This window comes from Rhinoderma darwinii, chromosome 12 (assembly GCF_050947455.1).
Source record: "Rhinoderma darwinii isolate aRhiDar2 chromosome 12, aRhiDar2.hap1, whole genome shotgun sequence".
Taxonomy (NCBI): Eukaryota; Metazoa; Chordata; class Amphibia; order Anura; family Rhinodermatidae; genus Rhinoderma; species Rhinoderma darwinii.
Genome location: NC_134698.1, coordinates 62,571,124 through 62,591,495, shown reverse-complemented (window position 1 = coordinate 62,591,495; position 20,372 = coordinate 62,571,124). Strand labels below are relative to the sequence as shown.

Sequence of the window (20,372 nt, the reverse complement as noted above, 5' to 3'; positions counted from 1 at the left end):
TGGCACATACGTTCAGACTAGGGCTCAATGATTACGTGTGTTCCGACGCCATCTTGTGTGTGTCAAACTCCAGGGATTGTGAAGGTGGAGTCGCCGTTTCCGGAAGAGCCGTGTCTGGGATTGTAGGGAGTAGCTGGTACCGGTCACCGTAATCGGTTCGTGTATATTCCCGTTCGCTGAGCAAGTGCTTCGTGGGTAAGAGCTATAATTTGGGTTATATATAAAGTATTGCACTTGTTTGGTTTATCTATAGGTGTAACTTTTAGGTTGATGGAAGCTTGTTGGTACAGGAATGTGAACTGATAGAAGTTGTCCATAGGACCGTGTTCCTTATACTTTTATTGGGCACGACTGATACCATAGCAACAAGTAGTCAACGTAAGGCTGCTTGCACACTTGTGGTAAACGCGCATTAAAGAATTATGCCACTTCTACTGATTTTTTTCAGTGCAAGAGCACAAGTGTGAACGTAACCGTACACCCTGATATGACTGCGTGGCCCATGTCTTCAATTACACCCATTGTGCGGTTTTTGGTCTCTATATGTGACATTTGCTCTTGAAATGGTTTTCCGGTTTGATGTAAACATTGCTTATTTATCGTATAACAAACATCTCTGCAACTTTGTAATATCATTTGTATCAATTCTTCACCATTTTCAATATCTCTGCTTGCTGTCAGTGCATGGGAACATTCTGGGACTGAAAACCTACAGCCCTACCCACGCAGTTTCGGTTTGTTACAATATTTCAGTGTATATAATCCTCATTGGTTTCAATGGAGCACTAATCACTCTATTGGCATGAGTCCCTGGTGATGGCTCTTCTCTACACTGTAACAAACTCCTGTGTGAGCAGGACATTCATTTTTTATATTCAAAGGCTGAAAACCCATCCTGAGCTGGTGCTGCTCACATAGGTGCAGGGCTTGTTACTTAGGGAGCACTTGTGTTAAATAAAGTGAGGGTGCAAGCCTCGGACAACCTGAACTAGGATCCTAAAATAGCACAACATTGTAGAAGAATACAGAAATAGATCATGTTTATATAAGTAAGGCCTTTCAGAAAACTTCTGACATGTCATAGTGACATGTCAGAAGTTTTGATCGGTGGGGGTCCGAGCACTGATCTCTTCGCTGATTGCTATAACGAAGCGGTATAAGAGCTCGGGTGAGCTTGATTTCTGATCGGCTTTTCTAGAAAAGCCGATATAACGGTGTACGGACCCAATAGAAAGTCTATGGGCCCGTACATGTTACATCGGCTTACCGAGAAAAGCCGATCAGGAACTAAGCGGCTCACCCGAGAACTTATACCGCTTTGTTTTAGCGATCGGTGGTGATCTCAGTGCTCGGACCTCCACCGATCAAAACTTCTGACATGTCACTATTTAGTTACCTTTTAAGGCTAGGGCTACACGCCAATTTTGGCTGCGACACAGGTCAGACGTCCTAAGATCGCTGTGTAAGTGAATGTGGCCACGTTGTGATCTGCAAGTTGCCCCAACCGCAGCTGGGCAGTCACAAGAAATCCAAAAAGCTTGGATTTCTTGCGATGGTCGTGGCAACTTGCGGGTCGCAGCTCTGCCACATTCACTCACATTCTGCTGCACTGGTGTTGGTTGTTATGGGCAATAAGGCCGGCTACTGTTAAACAAATGAGGCCCTGTGAGAAGCGTGTAAGACTATGAATGGGGTTGTATATTTCCCAACATCCCTGTTTTTTGCAGGACTGTCCCGTGACTAGGACTTCTAATAGGTCATTTGAATTAAGGTGCATTTATACGAGACATTTTGCGTGCACGGTAAAAAAACACGTTAAAATCATGGCAAAACTTAGGGCGCAGTCACATACGACAGATGTTGTTGCAGAAAGTCAATACCATTTCTCTGAACAGGGTTGTTTCTGCAATTTCCATACAGATGAAATTTCTGCAGTAAAATCTGCCGCGTGTAAATCCACCCTTAGGCTGGGTTCACACGAGCACATTAACGTCCGTAATGGACGGACGTATTTCGGCCGGAAATCCCGGACCTAACACACTGCAGGGAGCCGGGCTCCTAGCATCATATTTATATACGATGCTAGGAGTCCCTGCCTCTCTGCAGGACAACTGTCCCGTACTGTAATCATGTTTTCAGTACGGGACAGTAGTTCCACGGAGAGGCAGGGACTCCTAGCATCGTACATAAGTATGATGCTTGGAGCCCGGCTCCCTGCACTGTGTTCGGTCCACTACTTGCGGCCGAAATACGTCCGTCCATTACGGAAGTTAATGTGCTCGTGTGAATCCAGCCTTAAAATGGTTTACCAGTTATAAGAAATGAATGGCCTATGCTCAAAATAGGCGATCAATACCTGGTCGGTGGGGGCTGACTTTTCTGTTTTGAAGCGGCCGCCGCACTCAACACACTTGTAGCGGTGGTTTACATTATTCATTTGAATGGGAATAGTCTGTAATTCTGTGAACCGCCGCTACAAGTGTGCCGTCGATTCACAGCACAAGCAGGTAAGGAATGAAGGGGAAGCGGCATTTGTGTGTGCGCTGAGACTGCTTCAAAACGGCTGATCGGTGGGGGTGCTGGGTCTTGGACCCCCACTGATCTGGCATTGATGGCCTATCCGGAGGATAGGCCATCGTTTATTATAACTGGAAAACCCCTTTATGGGGCATTTTTTAGTTCCCAGGCAGAACAAGGCGGTGCTTAAAATGTCACCTGGCTCCTGTATGTCCGACGTTACCTTGTCGTTTGTGCTTTAGAGCAGGGGTTACATAGTTAGTACGGCTGAAAAAAGACCAATGTCCATCAAATTCAACCAAGGGACGGGAAAAGGAAGGGAAACATTTCTACACATAGGAGCTTATACTTTTTTGTTCTAGGAAATTATCTAAGCCTTTTTTGCAGCATCTACTGTCCCTGCTGTGACGGCTCCTGCGGTGACTATTCCTTAGATTCACAGTAAAGAAGGCTTGTCGCCTCTGCAGGTTGAACCTTTTTTGACGAAAACAACTTTCAGATTTTCATTTTCGTTTTTCCTCTCCACATTCCAGAAGCCATAGCGTCTTTATTTTTCCGTCGATATAGACAATGAGGGCTTGATTTTTGCGGGACGTGTTGTCGTTTTTCGTAGCACCATTTATTTTGCCCTATAATGTACTAGGAAACGGGAAAAAAATTATTTGTGGGGTAGAAAATGAAAAAAAAAAGCGATTCCTCCATGGTTTTTTGCGCGCTGTTTTTACGGAATTCACTGTGCAATTAAAACAACATGTTAACTTTATTCTGCGGGTCAATACGATTACGGCGATACCAAATATGTATAGTTTTTTCTATATTTTACTACTTTTACAATTAAAAGCCTAAGTGTAAAAAAGAAAATTTATTTTGCGTCGCCAAATTCCGAGAGCCAGAACTTTTTTAATTTTTCCGTCGATTAAGTGGTGTGAGGGCTTATTTTTTGTGGGATAAGCTGTCGTTTGTAATGATACCATTTTGGTGTAAATGCGACGGTTTGATCACTTTTTATTTCATTTTTTATGGGAGATTAGGTGACCAAAAAATAGAGATTCTGGCGTTTACAATTTTTTTTTTTTTTTAATACAGTGTTCACCGTGCGGGTTAAATAACGATATATTGTAATAGTTCAGACTTTTAAGGACGCGGCGATACCAATTATGTATGTATATTTATTTTTTTACTATGCTCTAGGGGGAAAATGGGAAAAGGGGGTTTTTATGAACTTTTAATTAAAAAAATTTTTACACAAAAAAACAACTTTATTTAACTTATTTTTACTTTTTTTTTTATTAGTCCCCCTAGGGGACTTCAACCAGCGATCGTTAGATCGCTCGCACGATATACTGCAATACTAATGTATTGCAGTATATCGTGGTTCTGACAGGCACCTATTAAGCCCTTATACTTAATGGGTGTACAAAGATGGCGGACCTGGGGGTCTTCATTAGGCCCCCAGGCAGCCATAGCAACTATCGCCCCCCCGCGATTGCGTTGCGGGGGTGGGATGAGCTGTTAGAGGGTGTCGCCCCCCCTCTTTCTCACGATTTAAATGCTGCGGTCGGTATTGACAGCGGCATTGAACTAGTTAAACTAGCGTGAGCCCGCTCCATACTTTCCCTTCCCGGGTGTGATGTAACTGTATGTCATATGTCGGGAAGGGGTTAATACATGACAATATCCTGCTGGCCTTTGAAGCAGCTGATTGACATTGCATGCTATTATTTAGTTTATGATTTACAAGTACACCCATATCCTTCTCAACAAGTGACTCCCCCAGTGTAGCGCCCCCTAGGACATATGATGCATGCAGATTGTTGGTACCCAGGTGCATAACTTTTTACATTTATCTACAATAAACTTTATTTGCCAACTGGACACCCAAACACTCAGTTTGTTTAACCCCTTCCCCAGGCTTGCATTCTGGGCCCTAATGACCAAGCCATTTTTTTATTTTTTCCATCGTCCCATTCCAAGAGCTATAACTATTTTATTGCTCCACCGATGCAGTTGTATGAGGGCTTGTTTTTTGCGGGACGACTTGTAGTTTTTATTGGTACCATTTGAGAGTAGATGCGACTTTTTGATCACTTTTTATCACATTTGTTTTAAGTCAGGATTAACAGAAAACAGCAATTTTTCCATTGTAAGGGGAAAAAGTTGGTTTTTCATTTTTTTTTTTTTTAACTTTATTCAACTTTTTTACTTGTGCTACTAGGGGACTTTAAAGAGGCTCTGTCACCAGATTTTGCAACCCCTATCTCGTATTGCAGCAGATCGGCGCTGCAATGTAGATTACAGTAACGTTTTTATTTTTAAAAAACGAGCATTTTTGGCCAAGTTATGACCATTTTTGTAATTATGCAAATGAGGCTTGCAAAAGTCCAAGTGGGTGTGTTTAAAAGTAAAAGTCCAAGTGGGCGTGTATTATGTGCGTACATCGGGGCGTTTTTAATACTTTTACCAGCTGGGCGCTGTGAAGAGAAGTAACATCCTCTTCTCTTCAGAACGCCCAGCTTGTGACAGTGCAGATCTGTGACGTCACTCACAGGTCCTGCATCGTGACGGCCACATCGGCACCAGAGGCTACAGTTGATTCTGCAGCAGCATCAGCGTTTGCAGGTAAGATCGACTTACCTGCAAACGCTGATGCTGCTGCAGAATCAACTGTAGCCTCTGGTGCCGATGTGGCCGTCACGATGCAGGACCTGTGAGTGACGTCACAGATCTGCACTGTCACAAGCTGGGCGTTCTGAAGAGAAGAGGATGTTACTTCTCTTCACAGCGCCCAGCTGGTAAAAGTATTAAAAACGCCCCGATGTACGCACCTAATACACACCCACTTGGACTTTTACTTTTAAACACACCCACTTGGACTTTTGCAAGCCTCATTTGCATAAATACAAAAATGGTCATAACTTGGCCAAAAATGCTCGTTTTTTAAAAATAAAAACGTTACTGTAATCTACATTGCAGCGCCAATCTTCTGCAATAGCAGATAGGGGTTGCAAAATCTGGTGACAGAGCCTCTTTAATAAATAAGTTGGATAATAGTGGTCCCAGCACGGAGGGGAACCTTTTTTTCTGCCAAGGGCCATTTGGATATTTATAACATCATTCACAGGCCATGCAAAATGATCAACTTAAAAATGATCCTTCTGTATTTAGTCAAACATTTTTACTAACTCTCCCCTCATGTGGTGGCTGGAACTGCTTCTCTGTGGTGAGGCGTGTGATGTTCGCCGGTATTGATGACGTTGCGTTGGTCAGTCTCAGCGACTCTTTGCAATGGTAAGTTTTGGAAAGAACTTGCAGCAGTAAGTTGTTCTGACTTACTTACTTAACCCCTTAATGACCGGGCATGTTTGTACCTTAATGACCAAGCCAGATTTGTCAAATCTGGTATGTCTGACTTTATCAGAGAATAACTCTGTGAAAGTTTTGAATATCCAAGTAATTCTGACATTGTTTTTTCGTCACATGTTGTACTTTATTTTAGTGGTAAAAGTAGACTGATACGATTTGCGGAAATTAATTAAAAAATAGAAAAATGGAAGAAATTTTGTAAAAATTACCATTTTCCCCTATTTTTAACTGCAATATGTCACATATGTACACACATACTGCACAATTTTTTTAATTAAATATATATTTCCATCTCTTTACTCCATTTTGGCAGCACTTTTGAAAAAATAAAATAAATTTTCAGCAATTTAGAGGACTTACAAATTAAATAATAATTTTATAAATTTTGAAGTACATTTTGTTTTCCTGCACCAAGCCAGGTTTTCAGAGGCTCATAGGTGTCAGAATGGTGGAAACCCCCACAAATGACCCCATTTAGAAAACTAGACCCCTTAAGGTATTTACCTAAGGGTATAGTAAGTATTTTGACCCCACAGTTTTTTGCTAAATTTAATACATAGCAGGTGAAAAAAAAAAAAAATTCACTTTTTTTCATAAAAGTATCAGTTTGAAGACCAATTTCTTTGTAAAGCGACCATGAGAATGAAGAAACACACCACAAAATCTATCACCCTGTTTCTCCTGTTTTCAAAAATACCAACATTGTGGCCCTAATGCGCTGCCTGGACACACGGCAGGACCCAAAAGGAAGGGAGCACCCGGAGGCTTTCAGGACTCATATTTTGCTTGAAAATGTTTTAGGCCCCACTGTACATTTGGAGAGGTTTTGAGCTGCGAGAACGATAGAAACTCCCCATAAACGACCCCATTTAGAAAACTAGACCCCATAAGGTATTTATTTAGGGGTATAGTAATTATTTTGACCCCACAGTTCTTTGCTAAATTTAATGCATATCAGGTGAAAAAAAAAAAAATTTCACTTTTTTCATAAAAGTATTTGTTTGAAGACCGATTTCTTTGTAAAGCGACCATGAAAATGAAGAAACACACCCCAAAATCTATCACCCTCTTTCTCCTGTTTTCAAAAATACCCACATTGTGGCCCTAATGCGTTGTTTGGACACACGGCAGGGCCCCAAAGGAAGGGAACACCCGGAGGCTTTCAGGACTCATATTTTGCTTGAAAATGTTTTAGGCCCCACTGTACATTTGGAGAGGCTTTGAGCTGCCAGAATGATAGAAACTCCCCATAAACGACCCCATTTCGAAAACTAGACCCCTTAAGGTATTTATCTAGGGGTATAGTTAGCATTTTGACCACACAGGTTTTTCGCTAAATATATTGAAATTAGTCTGTAAGGATTAAAATCTACTTTTTTTCTGAAACAACATAGAAATTTTTATTATTTACAAGGAATAACGAAGAAAATGCACCCCAACATTTGTAAAGCAATGTCTCCCGATTACGACAATACCCCATATGTGGTAATAAACGGCTGTTTGGACACACAGCAGGGCTCAGAAGGGAAGGAGCGCCATTTGGATTTATGATTTTGCTGGAATGGTTTTCGGTGCCACGTCGCATTTGCAATGCACTGGAGGGACCAAAACAGTGGAAACCCACCAAAAGTGACCCCATTTTGGAAAAACCTTCAAGGAATTTTTCTAGGGGTATAGTGAGCATTTAGACCCCACGGGTCTTTTGCAGAGTTTATTAGAATTAGGGCGCGAAAATTAATATCAACATTTTTTCCACTAAAATGTTGCATTTTCTCATTTTCACAAGGGATAAAGGAGGAAAAAAACAACCATTTTTTTATAAAGCAATTTCTCCCGAGTACGGAAATACCCAACATGGGGTCATACGTTTTTTCATTAGAAATGAATTAACCCTTTCAGGACTGATCCATTTTTTGCTTTCATATTTTAGATTTTCACTCCCCGCTTTCCAAGAGCCATAACTTTTTTATTTTTCCATCAATAGAGTGGTGTGAAGGCTTATTTGTTGCGGGACAATCTGTAGTTTTCATTGGTACCATTTTGGGGTACATGCGATTTTTTTTGATCACTTTTTATTCAATTTTTTTGCAATCCTGAGCAAAAAACAGGAATTCTGACACCGTTTTTTAGGTTTTCTTTTTGCGGCGCTCACCGTACGCTATAAATGACATTTTTACTTTATTCTGCGGGTTGGTACGATTACGGCGATACCATATGTATATAGGTTTGGTCCTTTTTTTTAGCGTTTGCGCAATAAAATGACTTATTTATAAAAAAAAAAAAAATTCTGTGTCACCATATTCTGAGAGCCATAATTTTTTAATTTTTTAGTCAAAAAAGCTGTGTAAGGGCTTGTTTTTTGCGGGACGGATAGAAGTTTTTATTGGTACTATTTTCGGGTACATGCGACTTTTTGATCACTTTTTATTCTTTATTTAGGGAGCGGTGGTGACCCAAAAAATTGCGATTCTGTCGTAGTTTTTTATTGATTTTTTTTTGGGGTGTTCATCGTGCGGGAAAAATAACATTACAGTTTTATAGTTGGGGTCGTTACGAACGCGGTGATACAAAATATGTGTACTTTTTTAACGTGTTCATTTTTTTTCTATAATAAAAGTCTTATTATAGGAAAAAAGCATTTAGTGTTTATAGAACTTATAACTTTTATTTTTACACTTTTTTTAAAACATTTTTATTACTTTTTTTTACTTTTTTAACTTGTCCCACTAGGGGACACTTAGTCTTGCAGCTTTGATCGCTGCTAGAGTACATTACACTACACACGTAGTGTAATGTACTCTAACTGTCATTGTGACGTGACTGTCACACTGACAGGAAGCAGAGGAGGAACGGCCGGCGGCTGTTCCTCCGAGGCTTCCGTGCATGGCAACCCGGAGGTCATTATCTGACCTCCGATTGCCGTGACCAGCATCGGTAGCCCCCACGATCACTTCGTGGGGGCTGCTGATGTGCTTCAAACCACTTAAATGCGGCGACGGCAATCCGTCGCCGCACTTAAGGGGTTAACTGCCGAAATCAGCGGCGATGGTCCGCTGTCCGGCGAGGCTGATGTCTCAGCTGTCTAGGACAGCTGTCAGCGCGGGTCTGTCACTCTGTGTTTACACAGAGTGACAGTTTGAAATGCGGACGAAAATGAACGTCATGGTGCGGGAACTAGCAGCCGACCATGACGTTCATTTTCGTCCTTGGTCGTTAAGGGGTTAAAGGGGTTTTCCCATCAGGGACGTTTGACATATCCACTGGATATACAAAACTTGAGGACAGCATCAGTATGGCAAAAATATAATTGTGTTTATTAACACATCCCAAATATATAAAAAAAAATGCTACGTTTCGACTCCGCAGGAGCCTTTCCCAAGCATTGGGAAAGGCTCCTGCGGAGTCTAAATGTAGCCGTTTTTTTATATATTTGTGAAGTGTTAATAAACACACTTATATTTTTGCCATACTGATGCGGTCCTCAAGTTTTGTATATGAGTCATTTGTCTGGATGGGATTTCTGGATGTGGAATTTCCATCTCCTTCTCAAAATTGAAGTGGAAAGAATCTAATCAAGTGAGTGCTGAGGAATATATTTTTTACAATATCCACTGGATCTGTCATAAATGTCAGATAGATGCGACCCCCACTTCTAGGACCCGCCCCTATCCCTAGAAAAGGCCCCCTAAACCCCGTTCTACTGCTCTGTGTTGCGGCTGATTACTGAGCTACGCTGTTTCCATAAGTCCCATAATAGTGAATGGCAGTTACGGAAGCAGCGTAGCATGCGAGTTACGCTGTTTCCGTAACTACCGTTCAGTTCTATGGGACGTACGGAAACGGCGTAACTCAGCGAGTTCTTATTCATGGACGTAAATAACACGCGTCAGCCACAACACAGAGCGGTAGAACGGGGTTTAGGGGACCCCGTTCTAGAGATAGATCTGGGACCCGCATATATCTGACATTTATGACACAACCTGTGGGTATGTCCTAATTATCCTTGATGGAAAAAAAACCTTTAAGTCACCTGACCTCACTTCATGCGTTTAGGACAGGTCCTATGTCTACACTACAGCTAAATTTCTACATTTAGGCCTGAGCTAAGCTTCTAAATTTTAGGTCAGGAGTAGGAGTGCAGATGGAGCCAAGTACTGTCATTCACTACTAGTGAATGAGGATGTGGCGGTCTGAGTGAGGTCAGTGCGTGCCGGTCCGGGAATGGACCAGTCCAGAACATGACCTGAGTCACCTGACCTCACGTCAGGTGTCTGGACTGGTCCACTCCCGGACCGGCACGCACCGGCCTCCCTCAGACCGCCGCCCTTCTCCTGCTCCTAAATGTGAGTGAGTAGGGTGGACGGAGCCAAGCAGGGAATGACACACCGGCGGTGGTAAGAGTGAGGTCGGTGCGTGCTGTGACGTCCAGTCACCTGACCTCACGTCACTGGACTGGTCCACTCTCGGGCTGGTGCACACACCGACCTCACTCAGACCGCTGCCATACTTGGCTCAGTCCCTCATTCTCCTAAATGTGAGTGAGTAGGGCGGATGGAGCCAAGTAGCGAATGGCGCGGCAGTGCGGTCTGAGTGAGGTTGGGCAAGACCAGATGATCTCTGGGCCGGACGTTCCCCACCCCTGCTTAAGAGCCATGGTATAGACTGCTTGCGGTAGGGAACATAGGGGGGAATTTATTAAGATTGGCGTTCTGTTTAATAAATCCCTCCCGTAGTACATACGTGTTATAGAGGTGCAATGGAGATCACACATGATCTAACCTTCTACAGAAGTGTCTGCACAGGAGTCGTAATTCCAGCTATTCCATTGGGTTGTGAATTGTTTGCATTGTGACAGCGGTCGTATGTCTGATAATGGGAAGCTCCTGTATCCCCTGCCTTACATCCCTGACGTGTTCTATATAGATATCCATGTAGTGCCCCGGATCTGCTCTTGTAGGAGTTTATATTACACAATGTCACTGAATACAGAGCTTATTTCTACTAGTTGCATATTTATACAGCTGCAGAACCTCTTTCTATAACGTAATATGTACAACAATATTATCTTGTCTGCAATGTAAGGTCATAAACATAGGTGCAGCGGCTTGTAAGGCTGGATTCACACATTGCACGTTTGTTGCAGATTTTTCAGCCGGAAGCCAGAAGTGGTCTTAAAGCAATAGGAAATCTAAATATATCCTCCTGGATTTACTTCTCACAACAAATATGACATGTGTGAATTCAGCCTAAAACACTGCAGTCATCTGACGACCCAAGGACGAATTATGATGTGTAAAAGCTCCTTAAGTAGGCTGAATGTAATCTGCTGTCCGCGCTTCACATTAGATTTCACACACCACAATAGTATGAATGACATTTAGGCCCCATGCACACGACGGTGCCCATAATCACGGTCCGTTATTACCGGCATGGCCGGGCGCGGACAGCTGCCCATATTTGCGGGCCGTGCTCCCATATAAAGTATGGGACCACAGTCCGTAAAAAGCAAAAGATAGGACATGTCCTAACTTTTGCGGAGGCTTTCTACAGCCCGGACACCTTCCCACAAATATATGGGAAGGTGTCCGTGGTCAATAGAACTGAATGCGTCCGTAATTGCGGACCGTTATTACGGTCCGCAATTATGGACGAAATCTACGGTCGTGTGCATGGGGCCTTTGGCTAGTTACACGACCGCAATACTGCCACATTTTAGTTTCTGTGTTACAGATGCAACACGTAGGTCCCGTCCCCCCACGGTTCTACTGATCCGAATTTAGGTCACATAGGGTTCAATGGTTATCTAAGGCTATTTTAGTAGAATCACAGGGGGTGCAGTTGTTGCAGCAGTAACGCCACACGTGCACAACGCGTATAACATGCCGACTTGACACACAAATTTACCTGCAGCAAATCCGAAGCGTAATCCGTACCAGCAAAGTAAATGAGATTCCAAGAAATCTCATCTACTCGTTGCAGGATTTCTCCGCACATAAATTAAAAAATCCGCAGCATGTAAATTTATCCTGCATTTCCGTCTTCAAATTTTATCTGATCATATTTTTTTTTTTAAAGCACCAGAATCTGCCGCATAATATCTGCACCTGCTTTGTATCAAAATGTTAAGCTGCATTAAAAAGACACAATATCAAGGGTCACAAGTTACGTAAATACTGCAAATAGCAGATGTTGCGAATTTTGTGGCGAAAAAGCACAACAACTTCTACTTGCCCAGAATTCTGTTCTTCTTTGTCCAGGCTGCCCTCCCGGGACGACGTTTCATCCCATGTGACCATTGCAGTCTGTGCAACTACTAAAGCAGATGGGGGACTGCAGGGGAGGTGCAAGGCAAAACTCATGCACACGACTGCAGTTTTGCGGCCACATTCCATCCGCAATTGCGGATAGTATAGAACGCATGCTTTCCTATTGGCCAATGGTTTCCACGGTCCGTGCATTGCCCAGAGCCCGAACCGCAAAGAAAACAAGATGTGATTATACGGTCCGCAATTGGGGTCCGGACTCATTGAAATGAATGCACATCTTGTGTGTGCACGGTCCGTGATTGCGGATGACAAACCTGGCTGAGATTTATCCAGCCCTGCTGTACATAGACATAAATATTATATACACACAAATATAATTGCACATAAATAATGAGATACAATACATAGATAATTCCATAGTTCGAAATACATGTATACTGGTAGTGTGTGAGTGTCAGGGTTTTGCTAACACCAATTTTGAGTAAAAAAAATATGTTTTCTTCCGTCTTTAGGGCTCTATGTACGTGACTGTAGTGTTTGTTTGTTTGTTTTTTTACTGGCCGCAAATATGGATTCGTAGTGATCCACGTATCTGACAGTGTCCGCAAATACGGTCCATAGTGCACCTGTATTTACGGATCTGCTAATAAAAAAAAAAAAAAAGGTCCATTGAAGGACCCCAGGGCTGTCTGACCATATTTCCTGTTGTTAGGGCATACTTAGGTACGTCCTAACAACTGCCTGTGTACTATCCGTATATAGATATAAGCCAGGACATTAAAGTAAAAAAAAAAAAAAAAAGTAATGTTAAATAAAAAATATACATTCCTTACAATAAAGATTAAAATAAAAGTCTCAATACATAAAATCTACACATTCGGTATCGTCGCGACCGTAATAACACATTTATAGCGTCATTCATGTCTACGCTATTATAAAATAAAAAACTGCTTCTTTCACTTAGGCTGGGTTCACACGACCTATTTTCAGACGTAAACGAGGCGTATTATGCCTCGTTTTACGTCTGAAAATACGGCTCCAATACGTCGGCAAACATCTGCCCATTCATTTGAATGGGTTTGCCGACGTACTGTGCAGACGACCTGTTATTTACGCGTCGTCGTTTGACAGCTGTCAAACAACGACGCGTAAAAATACAGCCTCGTCAAAAGAAGTGCAGGACACTTCTTTGGACGTTTTTGGAGCTGTTTTCTCATAGACTCCAATGAAAACAGCTCCAAAAACGGACGTAAAAAACGCCACGAAAACGGCGCGAAAAACGCAGCGAAAAATGCGAGTTGCTCAAAAAACGTCTGAAAAGCAGGGTCTGTTTTCCCTTGAAAACAGCTCTGGATTTTCAGACGTTTTTGGTCACTACGTGTGCACATACCCTTATTGTGGGGCACGAGGGGTGATGAATTTTGAACCTCCATGTGCCTCACATTAATAGTAATTAACCCCATCATGTACCTCACATTAACCCAATGTTGTCCATTATGACTGAGGAACATGATGGGGTTAATTACTATTAATGTGAGGCACATGGAGGTTCAAAATTCATCACACCACGGGCCTCACATCGGAAAACGGAAGAACTTTTTTTTTTTTAAATTATTGTCCAAGTATCGTTTTGGTATCGAGTATCGCAATACTGCTCAAAGTATCGGTATCGAAGTCGAAATTCTGGTATCGGGACAACCCTAGTAGCAACGCTTCCGCAATTTCTGGCAGCTACAGATGTACATCTGTAGCCATCCACAATTTTGTAAGCGCCCATAGACTTCTGTGGGCGAGCTTGTGCTGCAATTACGGACAGGAATAGGACATGTTCTATATTTTGCGGATTATTTCTATGGCACACATCCATATATATTTAGGGAAAGGTGTCCGTGGCCTATAGAAATGCTGCGGAGCACAGCGTAAAGGTGGATGGGAAATTATATACAGTATGTCTATGCCTGCAAACTGTTGGAATGTATATACCGTCTTGGTGTTTTTTTGTTTTTTTAAAACCCTTGCGCCAGTCAATGTAGACATGTGGTATGTATGAAATCTGAGGAAGGAGTAGAAGCAAAGTAAAAAATTTTAGCAATTTTTGGTGAATTTGAATTTTCATACAATTTTTGAGGGAACCTGTCAGCAGTTTTGAGCCCTCAAATCTACTGGCAGCACTATATACAGAATTCAGCATAACAATGCCTATGTTGTAGAACTCTACATTTTGATGTCCCCGGTGCGACGATTGCAAGTGTCACTCTCTGCTCTGATTGACAGCTTTAGCTGTCTTCTGATTGGATGCTAGAACCGCCAGGGGGGGCTGGCAGCGTGTACTGCCCGGAGTCGGGGACATCAAAACATAGATTTCTTGATCATGCAAATTGCATGGCCGACAACGCAGGTATCGTTACATTGCACCGCCACCTGTATATAGCGCTGTCCGACGTTCTGAGGGCTCAAATAACTGTTCGATGCAAAGTTGCATGAAGGTGATTTTGAGTGTAAATCCTTGGGTTTTATTTTTAGTTGTGTTCTTTCAGAAGAATGGATGAAAATGTAGGAGAATTTTGTATAATTTTGACAGTGTATTTGTCCTCCGCTACTATAAGGGTATGTTCACACGAAGGCATTACGTCCGTAATTGACGGACGTATTTCGGCCGCAAGTACCGGACCGAACACTCTGCAGGGAGCCGGGCTCCTAGCATCATAGTTATGTACGACGCTAGGAGTCCCTGCCTCTCCGTGGAACTACTGTCACGTACTGTAATCATGTTTTCAGTACGGGACAGTTGTCCGGCAACGAGGCAGGGACTCCTAGCATCGTATATAACTATGATGCTAGGAGCCCGGCTCCCTGCACTGTGTTCGGTCCTGGACTTGCGGCCGAAATACGTTCGTCAATTACGGACGTTAATGTGCTCGTGTGAACCCAGCCTTAGAGCCTCTGACACATTAATTGTAGGCCAAAAAATGTGATAACATGGTATAAGGTAGAGCTGGGCGAATGGCGATTACGACTTAAATCCAAATCACAAATAACTGAAAGTGTAACCTCGATTATGATTAATAAACTAATTTTTAGGTCACACCTGTTTTTACATACCACACCCACAATTTGCTTGAATTAATATTTATCCCCTGAGCCTGCTGTATACTACACCCCCTGACACTGCACTTACACAGTATATTGCCCCATAGTGCTCCCCAAACTGTATAATGCCCTCATAGCTGCCCCCACACATTATAATGCCCTTATAACTGCCCTCCACACAGTATAATGTCCCCCATAACTGCCCTCCACACAGTATAATGTCCCCCATAACTGCCCTCCACACGGTATAATGTCCCCCATAACTGCCCTCCACACGGTATAATGTCCCCCATAACTGCCCTCCACACGGTATAATGTCCCCCATAACTGCCCTCCACACGGTATAATGTCCCCCATAACTGCCCTCCACACGGTATAATGTCCCCCATAACTGCCCTCCACACGGTATAATGTCCCCCATAACTGCCCTCCACACGGTATAATGTCCCCCATAACTGCCCTCCACACGGTATAATGTCCCCCATAACTGCCCTCCACACGGTATAATGTCCCCCATAACTGCCCTCCACACGGTATAATGTCCCCCATAACTGCCCTCCACACGGTATAATGTCCCCCATAACTGCCCTCCACACGGTATAATGTCCCCCATAACTGCCCTCCACACGGTATAATGTCCCCCATAACTGCCCTCCACACGCTATAATGTCCCCCATAACTGCCCTCCACACGCTATAATGTCCCCCATAACTGCCCTCCACACGCTATAATGTCCCCCATAACTGCCCTCCACACGGTATAATGTCCCCCATAACTGCCCTCCACACGGTATAATGTCCCCCATAACTGCCCTCCACACGCTATAATGTCCCCCATAACTGCCCTCCACACGCTATAATGTCCCCCATAACTGCCCTCCACACGGTATAATGTCCCCCATAACTGCCCTCCACACGGTATAATGTCCCCCATAACTGCCCTCCACACGGTATAATGTCCCCCATAACTGCCCTCCACGCGGTATAATGTCCCCCATAACTGCCCTCCACGCTATAATGTCCCCCATAACTGCCCTCCACACGGTATAATGTCCCCCATAACTGCCCTCCACACGGTATAATGCCCTCCACACGGTATAATGCCCTCACATAACCGCCCTCCACGCGGTATAATGCCCTCACATAACCGCCCTCCACGCGGTATAGTGCCCCCGTAGCTGCCCTCCACGCGGTATAGTGCCCCCGTAGCTGCCCTCCACACTGTATAATGTCCCCCATAACTGCCCTCCACACGGTATAATGTCCCCCATAACTGCCCTCCACACGGTATAATGTCCCCCATAACTGCCCTCCACACGGTATAATGTCCCCCATAACTGCCCTCCACACGGTATAATGTCCCCCATAACTGCCCTCCACACGGTATAATGTCCCCCATAACTGCCCTCCACACGGTATAATGTCCCCCATAACTGCCCTCCACACGGTATAATGTCCCCCATAACTGCCCTCCACACGGTATAATGTCCCCCATAACTGTCCTCCACACGGTATAATGTCCCCCATAACTGCCCTCCACACGGTATAATGCCCTCACATAACCGCCCTCCACGCGGTATAGTGCCCCCGTAGCTGCCCTCCACGCGGTATAGTGCCCCCGTAGCTGCCCTCCACGCGGTATAGTGCCCCCGTAGCTGCCCTCCACGCGGTATAGTGCCCCCGTAGTTGCCCTCCACGCGGTATAGTGCCCCCGTAGCTGCCCTCCACGCGGTATAGTGCCCCCGTAGCTGCCCTCCACGCGGTATAGTGCCCCCGTAGCTGCCCTCCACGCGGTATAGTGCCCCCGTAGCTGCCCTCCACGCGGTATATTTCCGAGCCGTGAGCGTCCGGCGATACATAGTGAATGGTAGAGCAGGGACTTTACGGCTTACCTGCTCTACCATTGGATTTAACTGTATCTGCATCCTGAAGATGCAGATACAAATGAAACCAGGTGGAAAAAAAAATCGAAGAAATGCTCAAGATGTTGGTCAATTGCGCTGAATTTCGGTTTCTTTTTTTTTCGATTAATTGCCCAGCCCTAGCATAATGTGTTGCTTTATTTTAAATTTGCTGTTCAAAACCAGACTGTTGATTCTTTTCTGAAGATACGTGCATGTAGACATAGGCATTAGTGCCATGTATTAACTCTGCAGATATTGAACTCCTTACCTCAAAGGAGTGTCTGAGAATCTACAGAAATAGCGCCACTCTTGTCCATTGGCTTTGCCTGGTATTGCAGTTGAAAGTGTATGAAGCTGAGCTGCAACACCAGATACAGCCCATGTCACTGTGTAATTCGATATCTAATCCTATGAATATTTTTGTATTCTAAACAGCCGTACTACAAGGGCGAACTATCTAAGTACTGAGGGTGGTCCTGATCAGTAACATGGGCAACAGTGCATTGAAGGCCCACCTAGAAACGGCCCAGAAAACGGGCGTGTTCCAGCTGACTGACAAGGGATTGGTGGAGGTGAGAGGTGGAATGGTCTGGTATATTTATATTGCCTATAATGTCATTTTCCTGTAATTTTAATGATTTGGTAACTATTTTTTCTTTGAAAGTTCCCCGAGGAGCTGCAGAGATTAACCTCAAACCTACGAACCATAAATCTGTCCAACAACAAGATAGAAGTTCTGCCCCCAACAATGGGAAAGTTTGGAGTATTGAAGAGCTTGTCGCTGAACCACAACAGACTGAGTAAGGATATTCTCTGCAGACTTGTGGGAATTATTACTTGTAGATGTTATACACTGCTTTGCAAAAGTATTAGACCCCTTAAAAAAAAAAAAAAAAGGGGGATTATAAGTCTTTCCATTGTACTGGACTCTGCAGGTAGGATATGTTAAAAGTACTCTATGTACATGGTGGCATCCATACTCCCCCCGCCCCCCCCCACCCTGACGGCAAATGTAGGGGGAGAGAAGGATCGGGTATGTTGAATTTTAACAGGCCCGATGTTTGTTTGCCAATACATAAGCCGCTGACTGAGCAGTCTGGCCGCGGCTTTCTCACTACTCCATGTTGAGAACACGTTTGACTCTGACACATCCTTGAGGGACAAACCATTTGATACTAAATCAAGTTTGACACCGTATACAGGCATTGATTTGAAGCGAAGAGGGGTGGGAGGGCTGCCAGGAAGACCTAGGGGAGGGGAGGATAATCTTGGTGACCGAAAAAGAAAGCCCCATGAGATATAGTGTGACTACAATGATAGTTGTCAGCCCACTATGTCCTACCCCAAAAACTGAAGGTAGGAGAAATCTGGAAAATGAAAGCTGAACATCCATACAAGAAGGCTAAATCCTCAAACCAGAGTTGCAGGACCACCATTCTCCCGATAGGTGGGGGTCCCTGAGGTGGGTATGCGATTTAAATGCCTAGCATCGGAATACCCCTTTTAAAGCGTGTGTCTTAATAATTAAAAACAACCTGTAATACTACATACTAGGGATGTCACGATACCAGGATTTGGACTTCGATGCCGATACTTAGTATAGTATTGCGATTTCGATACCAATAAGATACTTTGCCAACAGTAAAAAAAAAAAAAAGTTCATCCGTTTTCTGATGTGAGGCTCGTGGTGTGATGATGAATTTAACCTCCACGTGCCTCACACATTAATAGTAATTAACCCCATCATGTTTCTCAGTCATAATGGGTTAATGTGTGAGGTACATGATGGGGTTAATTACTATTAATGTGAGGCACATGGAGGTTAAATCATCCCACCTCGTGCCCCACAATAATAAGTGAAAAAAAGATTTTAATTTTTACAGCGTACACATCATAAATGACAACCCAAAAATTGTTGTGCAGGTTATTACGGCCGTGCGAATACCGAATAAGTGTATTTTATGTATTGAGACTTATTTTAATGTTTATTGTAAACAAGGTGTATGTGTATTTTTTAAAATGTAATATTACTTTGTTTTTACTTTATTTTTAAACTTTAAAGTACTGGCATATATCTATATACTGATAGTACACAGGCAGTTGTTAGGACATAACTAAGTATGCCCTAACAACAGGAAATATGGTTAAGACCGCACTGGGGTCCTTCAATGGACCCTGGGCTGTCTGCCCATATATGGTATGTCCCTCAATCCAAGGGGCATCCCCCCTTCTCACTTTCCTCTTTGATCGCAGCATTCAGGGGAATCGTGGCAGAGATGGGGTTTCTTTAATCTCCGCCGTTATAGAGCGGGGCTGCGGCTGTGTAATACAGCCATTACCCCCACTCCTGACAAGAAGTGCGCGCGCGGTCAGCATGATCAGATGCGACCGGCTCTGCTCTAATAAGCGGCGGTTCAGGCACTGAAGACAGAACATGGGGGTGTTTTGTAGTGCGGCTGCCATGTTCCGTCTTCAGTGTCACCGCTCATAAGTGCAGCGCCGGCCGCATCACATCAACCTGACCCCGCGCACTTGTCAGGGCTCAGGAGCGCGGCAATGACTGTATCACACAGCCGCAGCCCCGCTCTCATACATTCATGTGTTACTATACTTAGCTGTGCGGCCGCACAGCTAAGTATTGAAATACATGAAATAACGGTATCGAACCGTTTGGGGATGCAGAGTATCGAAACAGTATCGTGCATGTTCGGTCTTCAGTGCCGCCGCTCATTAGTACAGCGCTGGCTGAATTGCATCATCCTGACGGCGCACACACACTTAGGCCTCATTTACACGAGCGTATTATACGCGCGTGCGACGCGCGTGCTTTTCACGCGTGTCGTACGCACCTATAATAGTCTATGGGGCTGTTTAGACGATGCGTGATTTTTGCGCTGCGTGAGTGCGTTGCGTAAAACACGACATGTTCTATATTCTTGCGTTTTTCACGCAACACGCACCCATTGACTTCAATGGGTGCGTGAAAACAACGCATGCCACACTGACGGTCCTGCGTTGCATGCGCGAAAATCACGCAAGAGCTGTCAAACTCCTGAATGTAAACAGAAAAGCACCACGTGCTTTTCTGGTTACAAACATCCAAACGGAGTGTCAAATTCGAGATGAGCGCACCGAACTTCGCCGGGTTCGGCCAAACTCGTTTTGACCGAAACCGGTAAAAAATGTTCGGGTACGCGACGTCAGGAGACAGTCACTGTCCACGGTGCTGAAAG

At 43.9% G+C, this 20,372-nt stretch overlaps 1 protein-coding gene across 1 annotated transcript in view; it reads left to right on the top strand.

The window, feature by feature from the left end:
• Nucleotides 1-75: 75 nt before the first annotated feature.
• LRRC57 (leucine rich repeat containing 57) overlaps nucleotides 76-20,372 on the top strand; it is a 37,992-nt gene continuing 17,695 nt past the window's right edge. Inside the window, exons 1-3 of the mRNA XM_075844951.1 lie at nucleotides 76-195; nucleotides 17,575-17,711; nucleotides 17,804-17,939. Of these exons, the coding sequence (XP_075701066.1) occupies nucleotides 17,628-17,711; nucleotides 17,804-17,939 (220 nt within the window). The 5' untranslated portion in view covers nucleotides 76-195; nucleotides 17,575-17,627. The remainder of the gene's footprint in view (nucleotides 196-17,574; nucleotides 17,712-17,803; nucleotides 17,940-20,372) is intronic.